Raw genomic sequence first — 16,214 nt, 5'->3', positions numbered from 1 at the left:
CTATTTGATTGCTTAATTGATCTAATTGCTTTTCAGCGTTGATGAGCTCTATCGCTTCATTAACACCTGGGTGAAACACCTGTACGGTGAACTGGACGAAGAGCAAATCAAGGCGCGCGGCTTTGAGCTAATCCAAGAGGATACCGAGTGGACAAAGAGCGGCACCATTAAGTCAGGCTACAGCGGCAGCCAGGATGGCGAGGAAATCGGCGATCTCACCCGTGAATCCTGGGAGGTAAGTTCCATTATCCATCTATATCTCTTTCCAATATCGCAAGCGTCGATCTCTTCTCTCTCTCTTTTCATACTATATAATTTTTAACCTATTGCTCTTTTATATGCGCTGAGTTTTTCTCTCGAATTTTTCTACTAAGTATAAATTAAACAAAAAAAAAAAAGAAACAGATTTCAAAATTTTAAACCAAAAAAAAAGAATAATATAAAGAACAATTTCTTTTAGATTATGCCTCGAAATTATTGAATTTTATATATGCAAAAATCTTTTTAACATATCTCTTGTATACTTTTCTTACATTTATTGTACACGCGTTTTCTTCCTTCTGTTTCTTGTCGTGTCTCTCTTTTTCGTTACAATTTGCATTGATTTTACATAAAAAAAAATAAATACAAATAACGAAATGTTAAAAAATGATATACACAACAATCTGGGCAAAAACTATGTTAAACAACCCAAAACCAATACAAAAACTGAAACTGAAAACTGAATTATGTGATAAATCTCTATACGACAGCTTCTAAAGGCGCCCTTTGCCAAGACCTACAAGATCATAAAAACGGCTTCGCATGCCGCATCGCATGATTTGGAATTGTTGGGCGGCGAGGTTAGGACTTACAACCTTTTAATACGAATTCTTCCACCTAAACTTAAATTAAAACGTGTTGTTAAAGCACATATCTAAAACGATCCAACCACTTTTGGAACTTATGTGAAAATGATGTGAATTCTTTATGTTTTTTTCATTTATGGTTTCTCTTAGTTTTTATGGAAAAGAAAAACAAAAAAAAACAGTTGATTTCTTAATGTTATCATTTACCTTTTATGGCTCGCTCGTTACTTTGATTTCTTTTCTCGTAGTTACCGAGTTACACTCTTAAGCATCATGTTCTGTTTCGTTCCTTCAGTATTGTAAAACATTTTCTTGGCACATTTTTTTTCAAGCACCCTCTAAGTGTGATATTGTGTGTGTGTGTCTATGTGTGGCACACTAAAACAACTCTAATTGTTTTCAATAATTTATAATTTTGATTTCATTAGACACCTGATTCATTAGTTCATTTATCATATTGGCTCATCAAACAGCGAGCATTCCAAATTCATTTTACATTTATGTACATTTACAACAATTGGCAACAGTTTTTAATTCATCAAATTTGCTGAAATTCAAACATTTTCATCTTCACAAAAATAAATACGAATACCTTTCTTATATTTACCATGACAGAGAACTACGTAAATACAAGTTGAATGCGTAGCAAGCGAATCTAAGCTAATTGCTGAATTAGTTCCAGCAAAGTGTAACGCATTAAGTTTAAACTAATTAAAGTCATGCGCGCAACGAGATAGACATGTTTTCATCACGGTTTGATCACATTTTCCTTCGTTTCGCAAGAATTATATAATTTTCCATATACAACAAAAATTGAAAGGGAAGATACTTCACGCCAACAAACACTAGATGGCGCCAGTAGCACAAATGCTAAATAGATTTTTAACTAAATTACTGCAGTTACATTCCAAATCTGATGCAATAGTGACGTCTTAGCTTAGCCAGAGTAAATGTATATCAAAGTTCAAGGTTTAAGCTTTATTTTGCTACTGGAATTCTTGTTGACAAATAGCGGGGGAAACAAACTTGATCTGCATACCAAGTGTGGAGAATTTATTTTGTTTACCAACCTGAATTGTTTATTTTAGGAATATTATTATTGAGGAATAACTTCTTTCCTTATTGCGCTTGTGTAATACTAATATGCTTCATTATGTTGCATCTCCATAAACCTGTTATGTGCCCACATTTATGTTGTGATGAAATGAATCTTTGCAATCCAATCTCTTGCCAGCACTTTGGGGGCTTCTCTTAACCAAATTGTCGTGTCTGCCAACATGCTGCCAAATGATCGAATACATTAAATTGTGGTTTCGTCAAGCTCTCATAACAATTACGAACTCGAAATCGTTGCCTAACTTAGCATAACAACTCATATGCATATCTAAATATGCAACTCAAACTATTCCCCCTCCCCCTCCCCCCACATCGAGGCCAATTCTTGGCTCGAAACTGATATGGCAATTAGCACTCTCGCATAATAAAGCTCTCCATCTGTGATCTAATTCGATGTTGCTTTTTTAATGCAATGCTTTGGGGTTTTAAGGTGAAGGCGTTCGCCTCGTCTTCATCTTCAGCTTCATCTGCATGATGATTTAGCAGCTTTTCGATTCACTCAATAATTAGCGCATATTATTATTATTTATTATGATACGTTTGACTCTATTTCGCAACATTGTCTGAGCACGTTTTTCTCACCCAATAAGCGTGCCTACGACGTCGTAGTATGTAAATATCTTTGGCCACGATTCACACGTCGTATGAGTAATTTCTTTTGTCTGGCGTCTTTTGCTCGGAAACCTGATATGGTTCATCAAACAATCTTATGGAATTTGTGTTGTTTCCTAGAACTAAACTGCTAATAGAATCAATCCACCTTGGAATCTTCCCCCATCTCATTATCTCTGTTGTCATAGAATTGTTTCCTTATTATCAATATTAAATTTAGAGGTGGCTGAAGTTAACCTATATAATAAACACAAAATAACCTCATCTCGAGGCAGCAACAGCTCAAAACAACAACTCAAGGGGTTATCAAACTAAATATAGTTTGTCTAGAGTCTAGGGCAACAACATCTATAGAGTTCTTCTATTAAAACTTCCGTTATTTTCAGACTTCATTTCGAGTGCGCACTCAGACTTCGATAAGATTGAGAGCATCGTTTATTTTGTTTAATTGTTCAGCTTCGACAGCTTCTGCAGTCTCCTCTCAATTTAATACCTGCCAAATTACGTAATTGCTTTCTGTTCAAGCTCTTATCATTTCGTATAAAAATAAATTTAAACATATGGGTCAAGCGGGCAAAAGAGTATTGAAGATAACATAAATATGCATTATTAAAATGTTTTCCTCAAGTGTCGAGTATAGACAATGTTATCGGATATTAAAACAAAGCTTGTTTGCATAACACAAAACATCATGTAGTCGAGATCGCTGAACTAGAACATGTTTCTATACGTAATATAAAAAAATTGCAGGCAGGATTAATTTACTTTGTATAGTATGTGAAACTTTAGATTCTTATATAAATAAAACACAGTTGTCAAATGCGAAACTTGACGCAAAGAGTGGATTTCTAAGCAATTCACGTTAGGTAAACAATTGACTGTTTTTTTTTTTTCTTTCGAAATTTCAATTTGAAACGAAAGTAAAAATGATGCAAACAGAAGCGCTGCTCTAATGAGTTTGAACAGCTCTATAAATCAAAAGGAATTGAGAACGAGTTAATCAAGAGAACGAAACCAGTTAGCTGGATATTAATGTGGCTTCTATAGAAGTATTTGCAGCTCATTTAAGGGCGATAATCATGTGAAATGTATCTGTAAGATACGTGTGCAAAACTCGCGCATAAATAGATGCATAGCTGAGGTCTAGTTTGTGTATCGCAACTGGGCAAGTTATTTAGCGATCAACCGGTTGAGTTTGTTATACATTATTGCTACTCTCATTGTTGTTGTTGTTGTTTGTTTCATTTATGACAAACTGAGCGTGTGCCTCGAACATAACTAAATGCCTTCGTTCATTCAACAAAAGAAAATTTGCATATAAAGAATCGTTGGCTGTTTGGCTGGCAGATGAGACACAAACAAAGGCGTTCAGGCAAATCCATTAACTGCGATGTGCTTCGGATGTGGAGAGGGGAATGGAGGACGGTGTTTGATCTTGAGCTCGTAATATCTAAATATATAACCGCATACATATGTGGCATATATGATTTGTGTGTTTGCCAGTGCATAATGTATGCCCGACTAAATATATCTCATTCGGAGCAATCCATTTAAAATTTCATCATATTATACTAAGCAAACAATTAATTACTTGCTTAAATTAATTACGTTTCATTCAATTCCACAGCGCTTGTCATTTAGCCGGTTATTGTTGTTATTGTTATTCGGATGATCCTCAGATCATCAGAGACAACGTTGTTCTCGTCATCGTATCCGGTTTTTTTTTGTGAATTCATTTTCGCAGCTCCTTTTCTAATTCGATCAATCTGAGCAAGATGAAGTCACGCCCATTATTTTGATAAATTCGAGCTGGAATACCGCTCTTTTTGATTGTTTTGTCGCAAACAAAGTTTGTCTTTTAATTGTGTGATATATACATATACATATACATATAGGCATGTATAACGCACATTGTACTTGTCGAATCAATTAGTTTCAATGAATTTTTTACGGCGTCCACACAACGACGGCGACTTCGATCGATGTTGAGCAATTGAGGAGAGTGCAATGCGATTCCCGATGCCTCTTTCGATAGCCAGAGATTCCATTATAAGTACGATCACAATCAGCAAATTTGCATATTGCAGTATCCACATTTTAGCGTAGAATCAATAAAGATAAAAAACAAAATACGTATATATTCGTATACATTATTAATAGCACATTCTTTACAATAATAGCTTATATAAGATTTCGAAATGTCCGACATTAATGCTCTCAATTAACACAAACTGCACTTACTTTAAATGACTTTTTGCATTTGGTTCGAGTGAAATGTAAAGGTGTGTGCACCCGAGGTGTGCCACACCCGAGTTTGTCAGAAATTTCAAACTGAGTAATAAAAACACTGCCGAAATGTGTTCAAAATGTTTGGGTTTATATTTAGCACATCTTTGACTTAAAGACTAAGCAATATGCAAACAAATAATTACGTTCTAAGGCGCCGAAAACGACCTTAAGATACTCTATGATTCTTTTACTGAACTTAGAAATAAAGATGCCAAATTTGGAGTCTGAATGTTTTATAGTTTCTGAGATATTAGCACTTACCCATGCGGACAGACAGGCAGACAGGCATACAAAATTCCTCAGAACTTACGATATTTGCGCAGGGTATAAAAATATGTAGCTGTAGTAAATATTTTGCTTCAAGTGAAGTCTCCCTCAATGTAAATAATCAAATTGAGTAAATAATTTCCTCGGTACAAAGCAAAAATGAGTAAACTGCCCAATTTATGAATTATTCGCAGTCGCAAATCGTTTAATTTGCGCCAATTGAATTAGGCATCAACATTGAAACATATATATTTACATATATGCAGCGATAGGTATTTGTGGTTATGTGATGGATAAGAAACCCCCATATTAAAAAGCGACCCTTTCTGTGTTCAATTAATTCAATTCATTCAACAACTGCTCCACACTCGCTCCAGAACCGGTCGATATTAGGTTTAAACTGCTTTTCCTTCAATGAAACACATATTTATGCGAATGTGGTATGTGCATTTATTTAATGTGAGAGCTGCGCTGCTTAAATGCACAAGATCCAAAAACAAGTGCTCAGCTGTCTTTTTTTAGCCTTCAGCATAAGAGCAAGAGCTTTAAATCAATTTGAAAAGAGCAAATGCATTTTATGACAACCGAAAGCAAGGCAAAGCAAAACAAACAAAATAAGCAAATGAAAGCTCCGCTACCCGCAGCATAGAAAACGCACGCGTCTATGGGGACAGTGGTGTCCAGAATGTGGTGCCATACTGCACAGCGACTAGGCAAGATATCAGCCAGCGAGCATCGCTTCGTTTGTTGAGCCACGTTTGTTGTTGTCGCTGCTGCTGCTGCGGCTTCTGCTGCGACTGTCTGACAGATTGACGCCGACTACGACGACAACAACGGCGACGACGACAACAGCGGCTTCGACCGTTGGGCTTGTTTGTGGGCTGTTTCTGTTTCTGTTTTAGTTTTCGCAACACATTCAAGCCGCACAGTCGCAATCGCAGTTGTCGTCGTCGTCGTCGTCGTTGTCGTTGGCTGCGATCAACGGTCTTTCTTTTGTATACATAAAATATTCAAATTCCAACCCATCCCAATATACATATATATGTGTATAGTATAATCCAAGTGCTAAATTCTTATTTTCCAATGTGACTTTATTAAGCAACAACAACAACAACAGCAATAGCAAAATAAATACATATATAAATATATTTAAATTTCAACATACACATATGTGTTTAATTGTTTTGGATACAACACAACACTCTCTTGGCCTGAGGCCGGTATTGCCAATCAAAGAGTAAAGAGTGTATTCGAAATTAGCAACGCCTGCGCAGCAAAAACAAAACCAAAACCAAAAGAAGACAGATACAAAATACACTAGGCGAAACATAAATACGCAAAAGACGTCGCCAAAATGAGCGTGAAGCCGATCAAGCTATCCAAAATAGCCAAATATATTAGGAAAAAGGTAAATACACGAATGAGAAAATCTGAATAGAATTTAGTTGAGATTTGCTCTGCGCTCGACGCGAATCGTTTTTCGTTTTTCCATCTCGCGACTTTTTCGCGCGCTATTTTTAATGGGTGAAAGTTGAAGAGGGGAAACAACAACAACAACTTCAACAAAACATTCGCGATATTTTGAAATCCGAACGCGTAAAACAGTCGAAAACGAAAAAGAAGGAGAAGATATATGCAAACATTACTATATACGTATATTCAATGCCTTGGCCATAAACATCAAGTGTCCATATTGAATAGTGCACAAAATACCTGGCAATAATACCATCAATCCAATATTCGTCGATAAGGTCGCGCCTCTCGCATGCAAATTCAGTTTGCGCCATGTCCGTCAGCAACAACGACAACAACAACAACCACAACAACAATGCCACAGTAAATCCCTAGACCAGATCGAGCTATAGCTATAATTAGTGTGTAGCAAAGATGGGCCAATGATCGCCATAAGTTGCTTCATTGCCCCATTAAATGTGGCATAGAAAATTGTCACCAATTGAGTTGAGACTTCTATCTATAGTATATCTATATATAAAGCAGCCAATAATTCTAATTCTAGCAACTTGTTGTTGATAAGTGCATCTCTTTCACATATCGTATATAATGTTCTCAATGTTTTCACCTGCTTTTCTTTCACATATCGTATATAATGTTCTCAGTGTTTTCACCTGCTAAACAGAAATGATTTTATATCGGAAAGAGATTCTGTGCGATAGCTCGACACGTTTTCTCCATATCAATTTCTCTGTCTCATTTTTCTTTGTTATCTTTGATCTCTCACATATTCAATGCCAACAATCAGCGAAAGGTTCAAAAAGCATTTGATGAAACTCGCTTTCAAAAAGAGGCAATTTTGTAGTATTTGAAGGCATGCTCGACAGTAAAATACGCTGTATGTAGGTTCATTAAACTGAGAAATGCCACAAGTTCATATTAGTATTAAAACTCTTGATCTCTTGATCTACAATTTGGCAACTAGCATCTGCTTTATACAGCTCATAATTAGGAACATTTTAGCATTTAAGCAGCAGGTTCAACTGGTTCCCGAAATGCTTTTGGCTTTGGCTCAACGCAAGCCAACTGATTGAATTTTGAATACATTAAGTATACGCCCCAGTGTGTGTGTGTGTGTGGGTTTGGTGGACACATTTGACATTTCTTTCACCTTTAACCAGTTGGATGTGAGCCATACATAATAAACAGGGCGGCAACACTCGGGGAGTCTACAATTAGCGTATTTTAATTGAAATTTCACTGTAATTACATTTAATTCGTATTCATCTGCACTCCTGTTCTCTGTTTTCTGTTGTTTGCTGCCAAGCGAAATTCAATGCGCGCATTCGCAGTCAGCCAATTGTAAACTTGGCTTAGATTTCAATTGACTGACATATTACATATCTACTATATATATATATATATATGTGTAGAAGGTGTGGCAAGTGACGGCATCTTTTAGTGCTGTTGTTATTGTTACGTGAAAGCGCCACCTGTTGCTCAAAAGCATCTGAAAGCTGTATGCAAAACTCTGCGCAGATTAAAAAGAAAAAATTATAACAACTTGAGAAAGAGACATAGAGAGAATGTTGTACACCATATATAATTAGACAATTCTGCATTCTTGAGGAACATCGAAACCGGAATTATAATGAATTCTGTTCAAATCAAGCTCTGTCTCTGTTGCGATTCGTTTTTAATTAAAGGAAAACAACAACAAAAAGTACAGTGTGTGTTTCGTCAGATTTGTGTTATATTAATCAGTTTTCTGAGCGACAAAAACAAAAAAAAAACAGCTGTCAATCTGTCTGCCGCTGCATGATTTCAATTTTCACACACAATGGATCCCGGAATATACAAAATATATACAGATTACGGGGTCATAAACAAGAAGACAAGGGATCAGATAACCGGATAACATAAACACGTGATTACTTCATCCACTGCATTTGTGTTGTTTTTATTTTATATGACGGCGAATTGTTTGTTGTCGTCACGCTGACAGAATAAGCCAAAAATAATTGTGATTTATTTACCGGATTTAATAATAACGAGGCAACGGGTCAAACTACTTTTACCACTTTTACTATTTATGCATATTTATCTGCTGAGATTAGAGAGAGATCCTAGTCAACGCCCACTTGTTGCTGTTGCTATTGCTATTGCTGTGTTGATAACGCAACAAGTTAATTTAAACAGCAACACATCTGGCATTATCAAAGCAGAAACCTGTTCAAGCAGCACTTAAAACAATCAAATTAACCCACAAAAAAATGCGACGAACACAAAATAAGTACAACAACAAAGAAACCTTGGCCCAACGCAGTCAACAAAAAAAGAAATAAGTGTAGTATTTTTGTTTTTTAATTTGTATTATTTTTTTTTGGGCCAAAACTCGTGATGCGATGGATCCGACAAGTAATTGTAATATTTAACAAATTGCCGCCAACTCATGCCCCAATTGTTAAGGGACCCAATTTGCAGGCCCCCTTTTGAAGCGCCAATTGCAAACTATCTGCCAATAAACACATAATTTGCACTATTCACAGCAATTAGTAGCCAAATTACGTATACGCAACATCAGCGTTAGCAACATGTTGCTGGCAACATGCAAATCTCTTGTAGCCACTTGAAATGTATGTTAAACAGTAGCAGACACACTCACACACGCTAACACACCCCCTTTTGCCTCTCTATCTATATTAGTACAATAACTAAAACAGCAGCAGCCACAAGCTCGGAAGTTGAAAAAGCTCCACAAAGAGCACAACTAGTTAAGAGAGCACCATTCTAGCGCTCTCATTCGCGCTCTGTCTCTCTCTGTGTATTTCATTGAACTTCTTTTTGGGCCACTGTGTGCGCCTGTTCGTTCTTATGTGTTTGTTTCCTCAACTACGACAGTCGGCACTCATTCCGTCAGTCAGCAACTTGTTTTCCAAACACGCACACACCAAAATCGACCATAACGAGTAGCAAGCGAAAAAATAAAGAAATAATATTAACATTATTTATATCGATATGCATTTGTGTTACTATTGAAGCATTGCACAAATGTTGTACAAATTTCATTGTGATGTGTAAACAACATTAACATTTAGCTGAGCATAGCTGTGTAACAAAAAAATATTGGAAAAGCAATTGAAAGGCAGAGAGCGTGATAAAAACTGCGGCAACAACACAGAAACAACAAAACGAAACACGAAAAGCGAAAGAAAAAAAGTCGTCTCGTGGGTCACAAGACCAAATCAAAAAGCAGCTGTGTGGGAAAGCGAGAGAGCGTCCAACAAGAGAGCGCCAACTAAAGCACAAAGAGAGCGGCGCATGAAATGTTGTTAGCGGAGCACAACAAAGCTTTTATACTCACACTGCCGGTCATAAAAATTGTACCAGCTGCCGTTGTATAAGCTTTAAAGTGAGAATTGCACTTGAGCTGAGCCGAATTTCTCATTGAATTCGTTATTGTTTGTTGTTATTCGCTCCCAACAACATGTGGTTGATTGTGGCAGTATTTGCATTAGCCGCTACTTGCGGCATTGTTGGCCGCAAATGGGGCCGCTATTTGTACCTGCACTATGGACGCCACTTGCTGCCACGTTCCATGCTTTCAGCTAAAAAACCGCTCGCCCACGCCTCCCCTTTCACCCACCAAAGATGATCAAAGCTTGGAGGCGTTGCTTGACGAAAGCTGCGAAATGCACGAAACGGTGAGAAGAAGAAATTACTTTTTTCTGTCTTTGTTTTGATCTGCCTTTCAGCAGGGCTGCGTTTTTAATATCGTACTTGTTTTTTGATCGATTTTCTCTAAAATCGATTGTATAACGCGGCTGTCGACGTTTTAGCTGTTTTTAGGTATTTATTTTTAAGCCATTAGTGGGGGCAACTATAAAAAAGGAAATGGAAACACACAAGTGTTTCATACTTTTTCTGTATGCGAAAGCGCTAAAAGTATTTATATAGTCATTATAGGAAACTTTCGAGAATCATTATGAAATCCACGTGTTCTCTATTATTACAAATGCTGACTTGAATGTACTAAGTTTTCGCATCACATTCTCCACAAAGATAATTGTTTGCACTGATATGCAACCATTATAGCGTCATCATTACAAACTACTTATTGTCAATGTTATTGTGAATGGGAGTCAGGCTAAATGAACCCAATTTGTCAGTCTGTCAAATGCCAAGCACTTTAATTACCTCAGTTGAGTGTGGGTCAATGTGCTCAATGCTATACTGGCCCTATACAGGCCCCCTCTGATACAATATATTTCGTAATGACTGTCTCAAAACTCTGGCAGCTTTATAGTGTAATACCTTTTGTTTTACATCTGTATGTTCAGCTGAGCATTCTCTCTGCCTTCCTTGTTTAAAAGCCTATTTGACTTTGACAAACAGCACACCTTACATACAGTTCATAGTAAAGGGCTATAACTAACCTAACGCACCCAGCGAACGCACAGCAAGAACTAATTAAATATTAGCCTAGCCGGAAGAATACGATAGGAAAAGAAGCGACGGATACGTAACAATTGTAATATGTGCTCCTCTGACTTGGGACCGCAACAAAAAACCAAATTTCACGCCCTCTTTATGCACTGAGGCAGTGTAAACGCCGATAAGTAGACGGAACGAAAACGTCGACGACAACGAGAAATAAGTATGAGCTGCGAATGGAAATGAGAAAATGCAAAAGGGAATTGCTTTTTATCCATATTCTCGAATGTTTTCCTTATCAACCATATTTACTACGCCAGTCAACTTGTTCTGCTTAGAAATTACATGGAAAAATTAAGTAATATATATAAAGCTGGTCTGGACTGTAGCCGTAATTTTAGTTTACACTTTTCGTGTGACAAAATTAACTTTAAGCTTCTTCAACTCACATATGGAACAGTGATTGACGTTTCTCAAAGTTGGCTGCATTGCCGATAAGCTTAAACTTGACTTAGTCGAGAAGTTCTACAGATCCACGAGGACATTGCTTCGAATTGAATTCCAATAATTTGTAAAAATATTCAAAATTAGTTGACATAGTGCTTCATTAAATTTAACTTTGAGCTTCTTTAGTGCAAATATATAAAAATGAATCCTCTATTGAATTTATATATGCACATATTTCAAATGATTCAACGGTATTTAAATGGAAAGCATATGTCATTCTGTTCTCCACCGGTATAATATAAATATATTAATTTAAATAATATTCACTTATCACATTCAAAATCAAGTTGAAAATCCTTAAAATATTTCCAAGTTGGTGCGATACTTAACTAAGTAGATAGAGACAAACTTATCGAGATAGCTGAGTGACTTTTGCTCTGCGAGGTGCAAGACAAACACGCTTATGCATGTGTATATAAGTATATAAATATTTATGTAGTTACATTCAGTTACGCTCAGTTGTCGGAGTCGCACTTAACCCTTCTAGAGCCTGAAGATTGTTTCGCTTGGCTTTTGTTCTTGTTCTGCTGTCGATTTTTATACCCGTTACCCATAAAGTAAAAAGGTATTTTAACTTTGTGCCGGAAGAAAATGTAACAAGCATAAGGAGGCATCTCCGACCCTATATATTCTTAATCAGCATCAACAACCGTAGTACATTGAATTTTAGTACTTGTGATTCCTGAAAATTTGACTGCCATGAGATAAAAATTGTCGAAGTTATTAAATAAATACTTTCGTATGGGCAAAAACGCCTACTTCCTAGGGGTCTTAGTTGCTTTGGTAAACAATTTGGTATATTTTGCACTCTATAGTATATATTGAGTAGTACTATATCAATATACCAATTATACCAAATGATATTTTGTGGTATAATAGTTTGGTATATTTTGATAATAATACATAAATATTTAGCTTTTATTGAAAATGGATAGCTGGTATTTTAGAGTCGAGCACACTCGACAGTAGCTTTCTTACTTGTTTTTTTTTTTTACCTTTACCTTCTTATTTTGCTTTGTTGGTTTCCTCTCGACACGAAGAGTGTGTGCTATCAAATTACTTAAAGACCGAGCTCAATACTCGTTTGGCCGGCTAGTTGGGCTCTTCTCGTTGTTATTTTTTTGTTGCCTTGTTCTTTGGGTTTTGGTTTGAGTTTGAGTTCTACATTTTGTCCACGTTTAATGCGCTGACTGCTTTTTGGCCCAGACTTTTGGCTCTCCGACTCTCCGAGCCGCATTTCAATAACCAGTTGATGTGGAACCGTTGCTCAACATGTTTGCCGCGCCACCCCAAGCAGCCAAACATAAGGTATTCGTACTCGTACTCAGTGCATCCCGAAAAACTTGTTGATTAGTGTAACCGAATATAAATAAATACCAAATTAAAATAAAGCTCTAAAGGCGAAACACAGATTTGCAATATGCAAGCAATTAAAATGTGCTCTAAATCTGGATGAGAGTCATCTAAAATACTTTTAATAAAAATGCGCGCATTATTCCATTTATTGTGATAATAATCCCAACGCAGCCAATCAGTTAAAAAGTAATTATTAATAATGCTGCTCTTTCTGCGATTGCATCTTTGGTTATCTTATCTATTTGAGCAGAAGAATTCGTCAATTGAACATTTTTCTATGGCGTTGTTTTTATTTTGAATGAAATTTAACTGCATAAGCAACCAAATTGATATTGTTTTTATTTTATCTGCTGCGTCGAGTGCTTCAAAGTTTTGGTTCTTGATACTTGATATTTGTTGTTTGAAGTCAACATTATTGCAATTCTAAAATTTAAATCGTGTCTAGAAAAGATTTATTAACAGTTAATTTGCTGCCCCTTTGGCGCCACTTGGAAACAACTTTCTAAGCTGCCCACCGATTCAGGAACTATTGTTGCACGCATTGATTTTGATTTTATTTAAATATAATACAAAACAAAAAGTAAATATATGTAGTATGTATAGTAAGTAAATGAAGCTGGAGTCAGCTAACGGACTGCGGACTGCGATCGCTGTTGTCTTCACTTCTGGCTGACGTCATTTGAACAAGTTCAGAGACAGAAACTAAACAAAAGCAAAGCTAAACAATGCACGCCATCATTTTAATAGAAATACAAAAGATAAACAAACTACGTAAAAATGAAAACTCAAGTTGATAATTAACGACTACGCGTATGCCCAGTAAATAAAGCTGATTGCTCTTTATCTATCCAGAAATTTATAACTCTTTTGCTTGATCGAACAACTAACTGACTCACCAAGCTTTTAAAACTCTGAAGGTGATATCTAGTAGAACAAATGTTTTGTTGTACGTTTATCTTACAATCGGAATTTATCTGAATTTGCAAAAGAGAAACCTGGAATATCCTTTCTTCGCTCCTTTTATATTAAGCAATAGCAAACAAAGTATACGTGAAGTAGACACAAATATCTTAAACAAAAATACGAAAACCTTTCAAAGATGTAGAAACATCTATAGTATATAGAAGTATCTCTAAGATACAAAAGCGAAACAAACTTCCTTATTTGCTTAAATACTTGTATTTCGTGAGTATGGAATGCACTCTTCAAGTGGAGACTATTAATCAACAGAGCTGAAAAAGATATATTCGTATATACCCTGTAGATTGTCAATTTGAACTTGTAAATTATTTAAAGGTCACATTTCCTCAGTTGTTCCGTTTGTGGTTACAGGGTATTGAAATGCTAAAAAAGTCACCGGCTGGCAATTTTCTTAATTATTATTTATATTTTTATTATTTTCACTAGCCTTCCAACTCAATTCAGTTGAAAACAAACTCAAACTTGACTGCGCCGCTCTCGCACAAATTGTTGCAAACAAACAACAGCAACAACAACAATAAAACCAAAAAAGACAAATAAATGTACATTAATATATATGTGTACATATAGACGTATATGATTTTGTTGAGCTTGTGTTAATTGAGCGGCGACGCGGCCGTCGCACCAATAAAAGGCCCGAACCAAAGCAGCAGCCAGTTAGCAGTTGGCTTTTGAACGTGTTACACTTAAGGTCGGACAGTGTCGGAACGGAGAGCGAAGAGACATTAAAGTAAACTTCGTCTGAGTTCAAAATACGATAAAACTGAACTAAATTGTGCTACTATTTTGTGTTGTTTTTTAAGTGCACCACGTGCCGCGGGTGGCGTATACTTAATATCCACTTGTTGTATTCCAAAAAGACAATGGCAATGTGCGAGCTGATTGTCAATCATACGCTCAATCATGAGGTACATAGTATAAACCGTAGCAATTATTAAGATATAAATCGCGGTATTAAAACAAGTAAAACATATGATTCATCCAAAATTTCCAAAAGTTGATTGTGATTGTGTCTGTCTGTATCTCTGTCTCTGTTGAGGTGTTTCTGTGTTTATGAAACTCACACTCGACTATTGGCAGAAAAACTGGTTAAGAGATCTAATCGCATGTGTTATCCACACATCCACAGTAATACGAATAAAAAGTATTATATTATATATGCATCCAAATCCAGATCCACATCGGTGCACAAACAACTGTCATTGACGTTTGACTTTCAAGTTGCATGGAAGAGGGAGGGATGAGGACAACATTTTGTCGCTCTACTCTCTCGACTCGTAAATATTTGCACATCTTCAATTTACAATAAATCGGATATTATTTTTGATATTGTATGTTGTATGTGTGTGGATTTCACACTTGTCACGCTTCAATTCGAGGCAGCTTTTGTTGTCATTTCGCCATCTGATTGTTCTGAACACAATACTTTATTTGAGGCACCCATCCGATAATTATAACTGCGCTAGACAAATGAGTTTTTCTACTTTTTTCAATCTAATTGGTCTCTGACCCAATTTGATAGTTCAACGTTACACTGAGAGAAAAACAGCACACTATATCATAAGCTTAATCTTGATACGATTACAGAGAATTATTGTCGTCGTCACCTTCAGTTAGTCATGTGCTGGATATATCTCAACTGCTACTATCAATTCAGCAGAGCGAGGTCGATTCTCAGACTTGGCGCCAAAAACAAAACTAGACGACAATTGCATAAATTTATGCAATTCATGCATAATAATCAACGGAACAGATTTGTAATTGATTTATTGGCGACTACACACAAAAGAGTCTTAATGCCAAATCAAAACCAAAGCATACTTGTGTGTTCGTACTCGACTTAAAGTGCGCACTCAATAACTGAGACAATCGATCAAACAATCGATATCTCGATAGAACGCAGCACATGGCACTCATCTTGAACTCAAATCGATTGTGACTAAGTCGCAGTTGAAGCCTATCGAAGGCAAATGCGGAGGAGGCCAGAGGGGATTAAACCCAGCCGAGAGCGAGTGTGTGTGTGTGTGCGTGTGTGTGCCTAACAAAGTTGCTAATGGTTCAAGCACGTTCAAAATTTTAATAACTCGTCGTGGTTCATGGAAACCGTCGTCATGAGTAGTCCACGAAATTGAGAGTAAGCGACTCAAAAGATGAACTACAAAATGATGTGTGTGAATCGAATGCGATTCAACAATTGTTTGCCTTACTCTTACCCTACTTTACAAGTGTAGAAGATAAGCGAACTCTTGAACTATTTATTCAATAAACGATTTTCAAAATTATTCTCAATTTTATTACACGTTAATATTTGGCAGGTCTTCATAGGTAGATATTTCATTAATAGTAGATTGT

General features: G+C 36.4%; 1 protein-coding gene across 28 annotated transcripts in view; it reads left to right on the top strand.

Moving 5' to 3' along the window:
* LOC133839345 (TLD domain-containing protein 2) overlaps positions 1–16,214 on the top strand; it is an 80,822-nt gene that overhangs the window by 59,262 nt on the left and 5,346 nt on the right. For 15 of the 28 annotated variants that reach the window (XM_062270817.1, XM_062270818.1, XM_062270819.1 and 12 more), the window contains 2 exons: positions 37–235; positions 753–842. In XM_062270817.1, coding sequence (XP_062126801.1) covers positions 37–235; positions 753–842 — 289 coding nt within the window. Of the gene's footprint in view, positions 1–36; positions 236–752; positions 843–6,059; positions 6,541–14,628; positions 14,771–16,214 lie in introns of those variants that run through there. The other 13 variants (XM_062270831.1, XM_062270811.1, XM_062270830.1 and 10 more) reach the window with 3 other exon arrangements.

The sequence above is a fragment of the Drosophila sulfurigaster genome, chromosome 2R, assembly GCF_023558435.1.
Source record: "Drosophila sulfurigaster albostrigata strain 15112-1811.04 chromosome 2R, ASM2355843v2, whole genome shotgun sequence".
In the NCBI taxonomy this organism is placed as follows: Eukaryota; Metazoa; Arthropoda; class Insecta; order Diptera; family Drosophilidae; genus Drosophila; species Drosophila sulfurigaster.
Note: the sequence above shows the minus strand (reverse complement) of the source record. Positions and strands in the feature narration are given on the sequence as shown.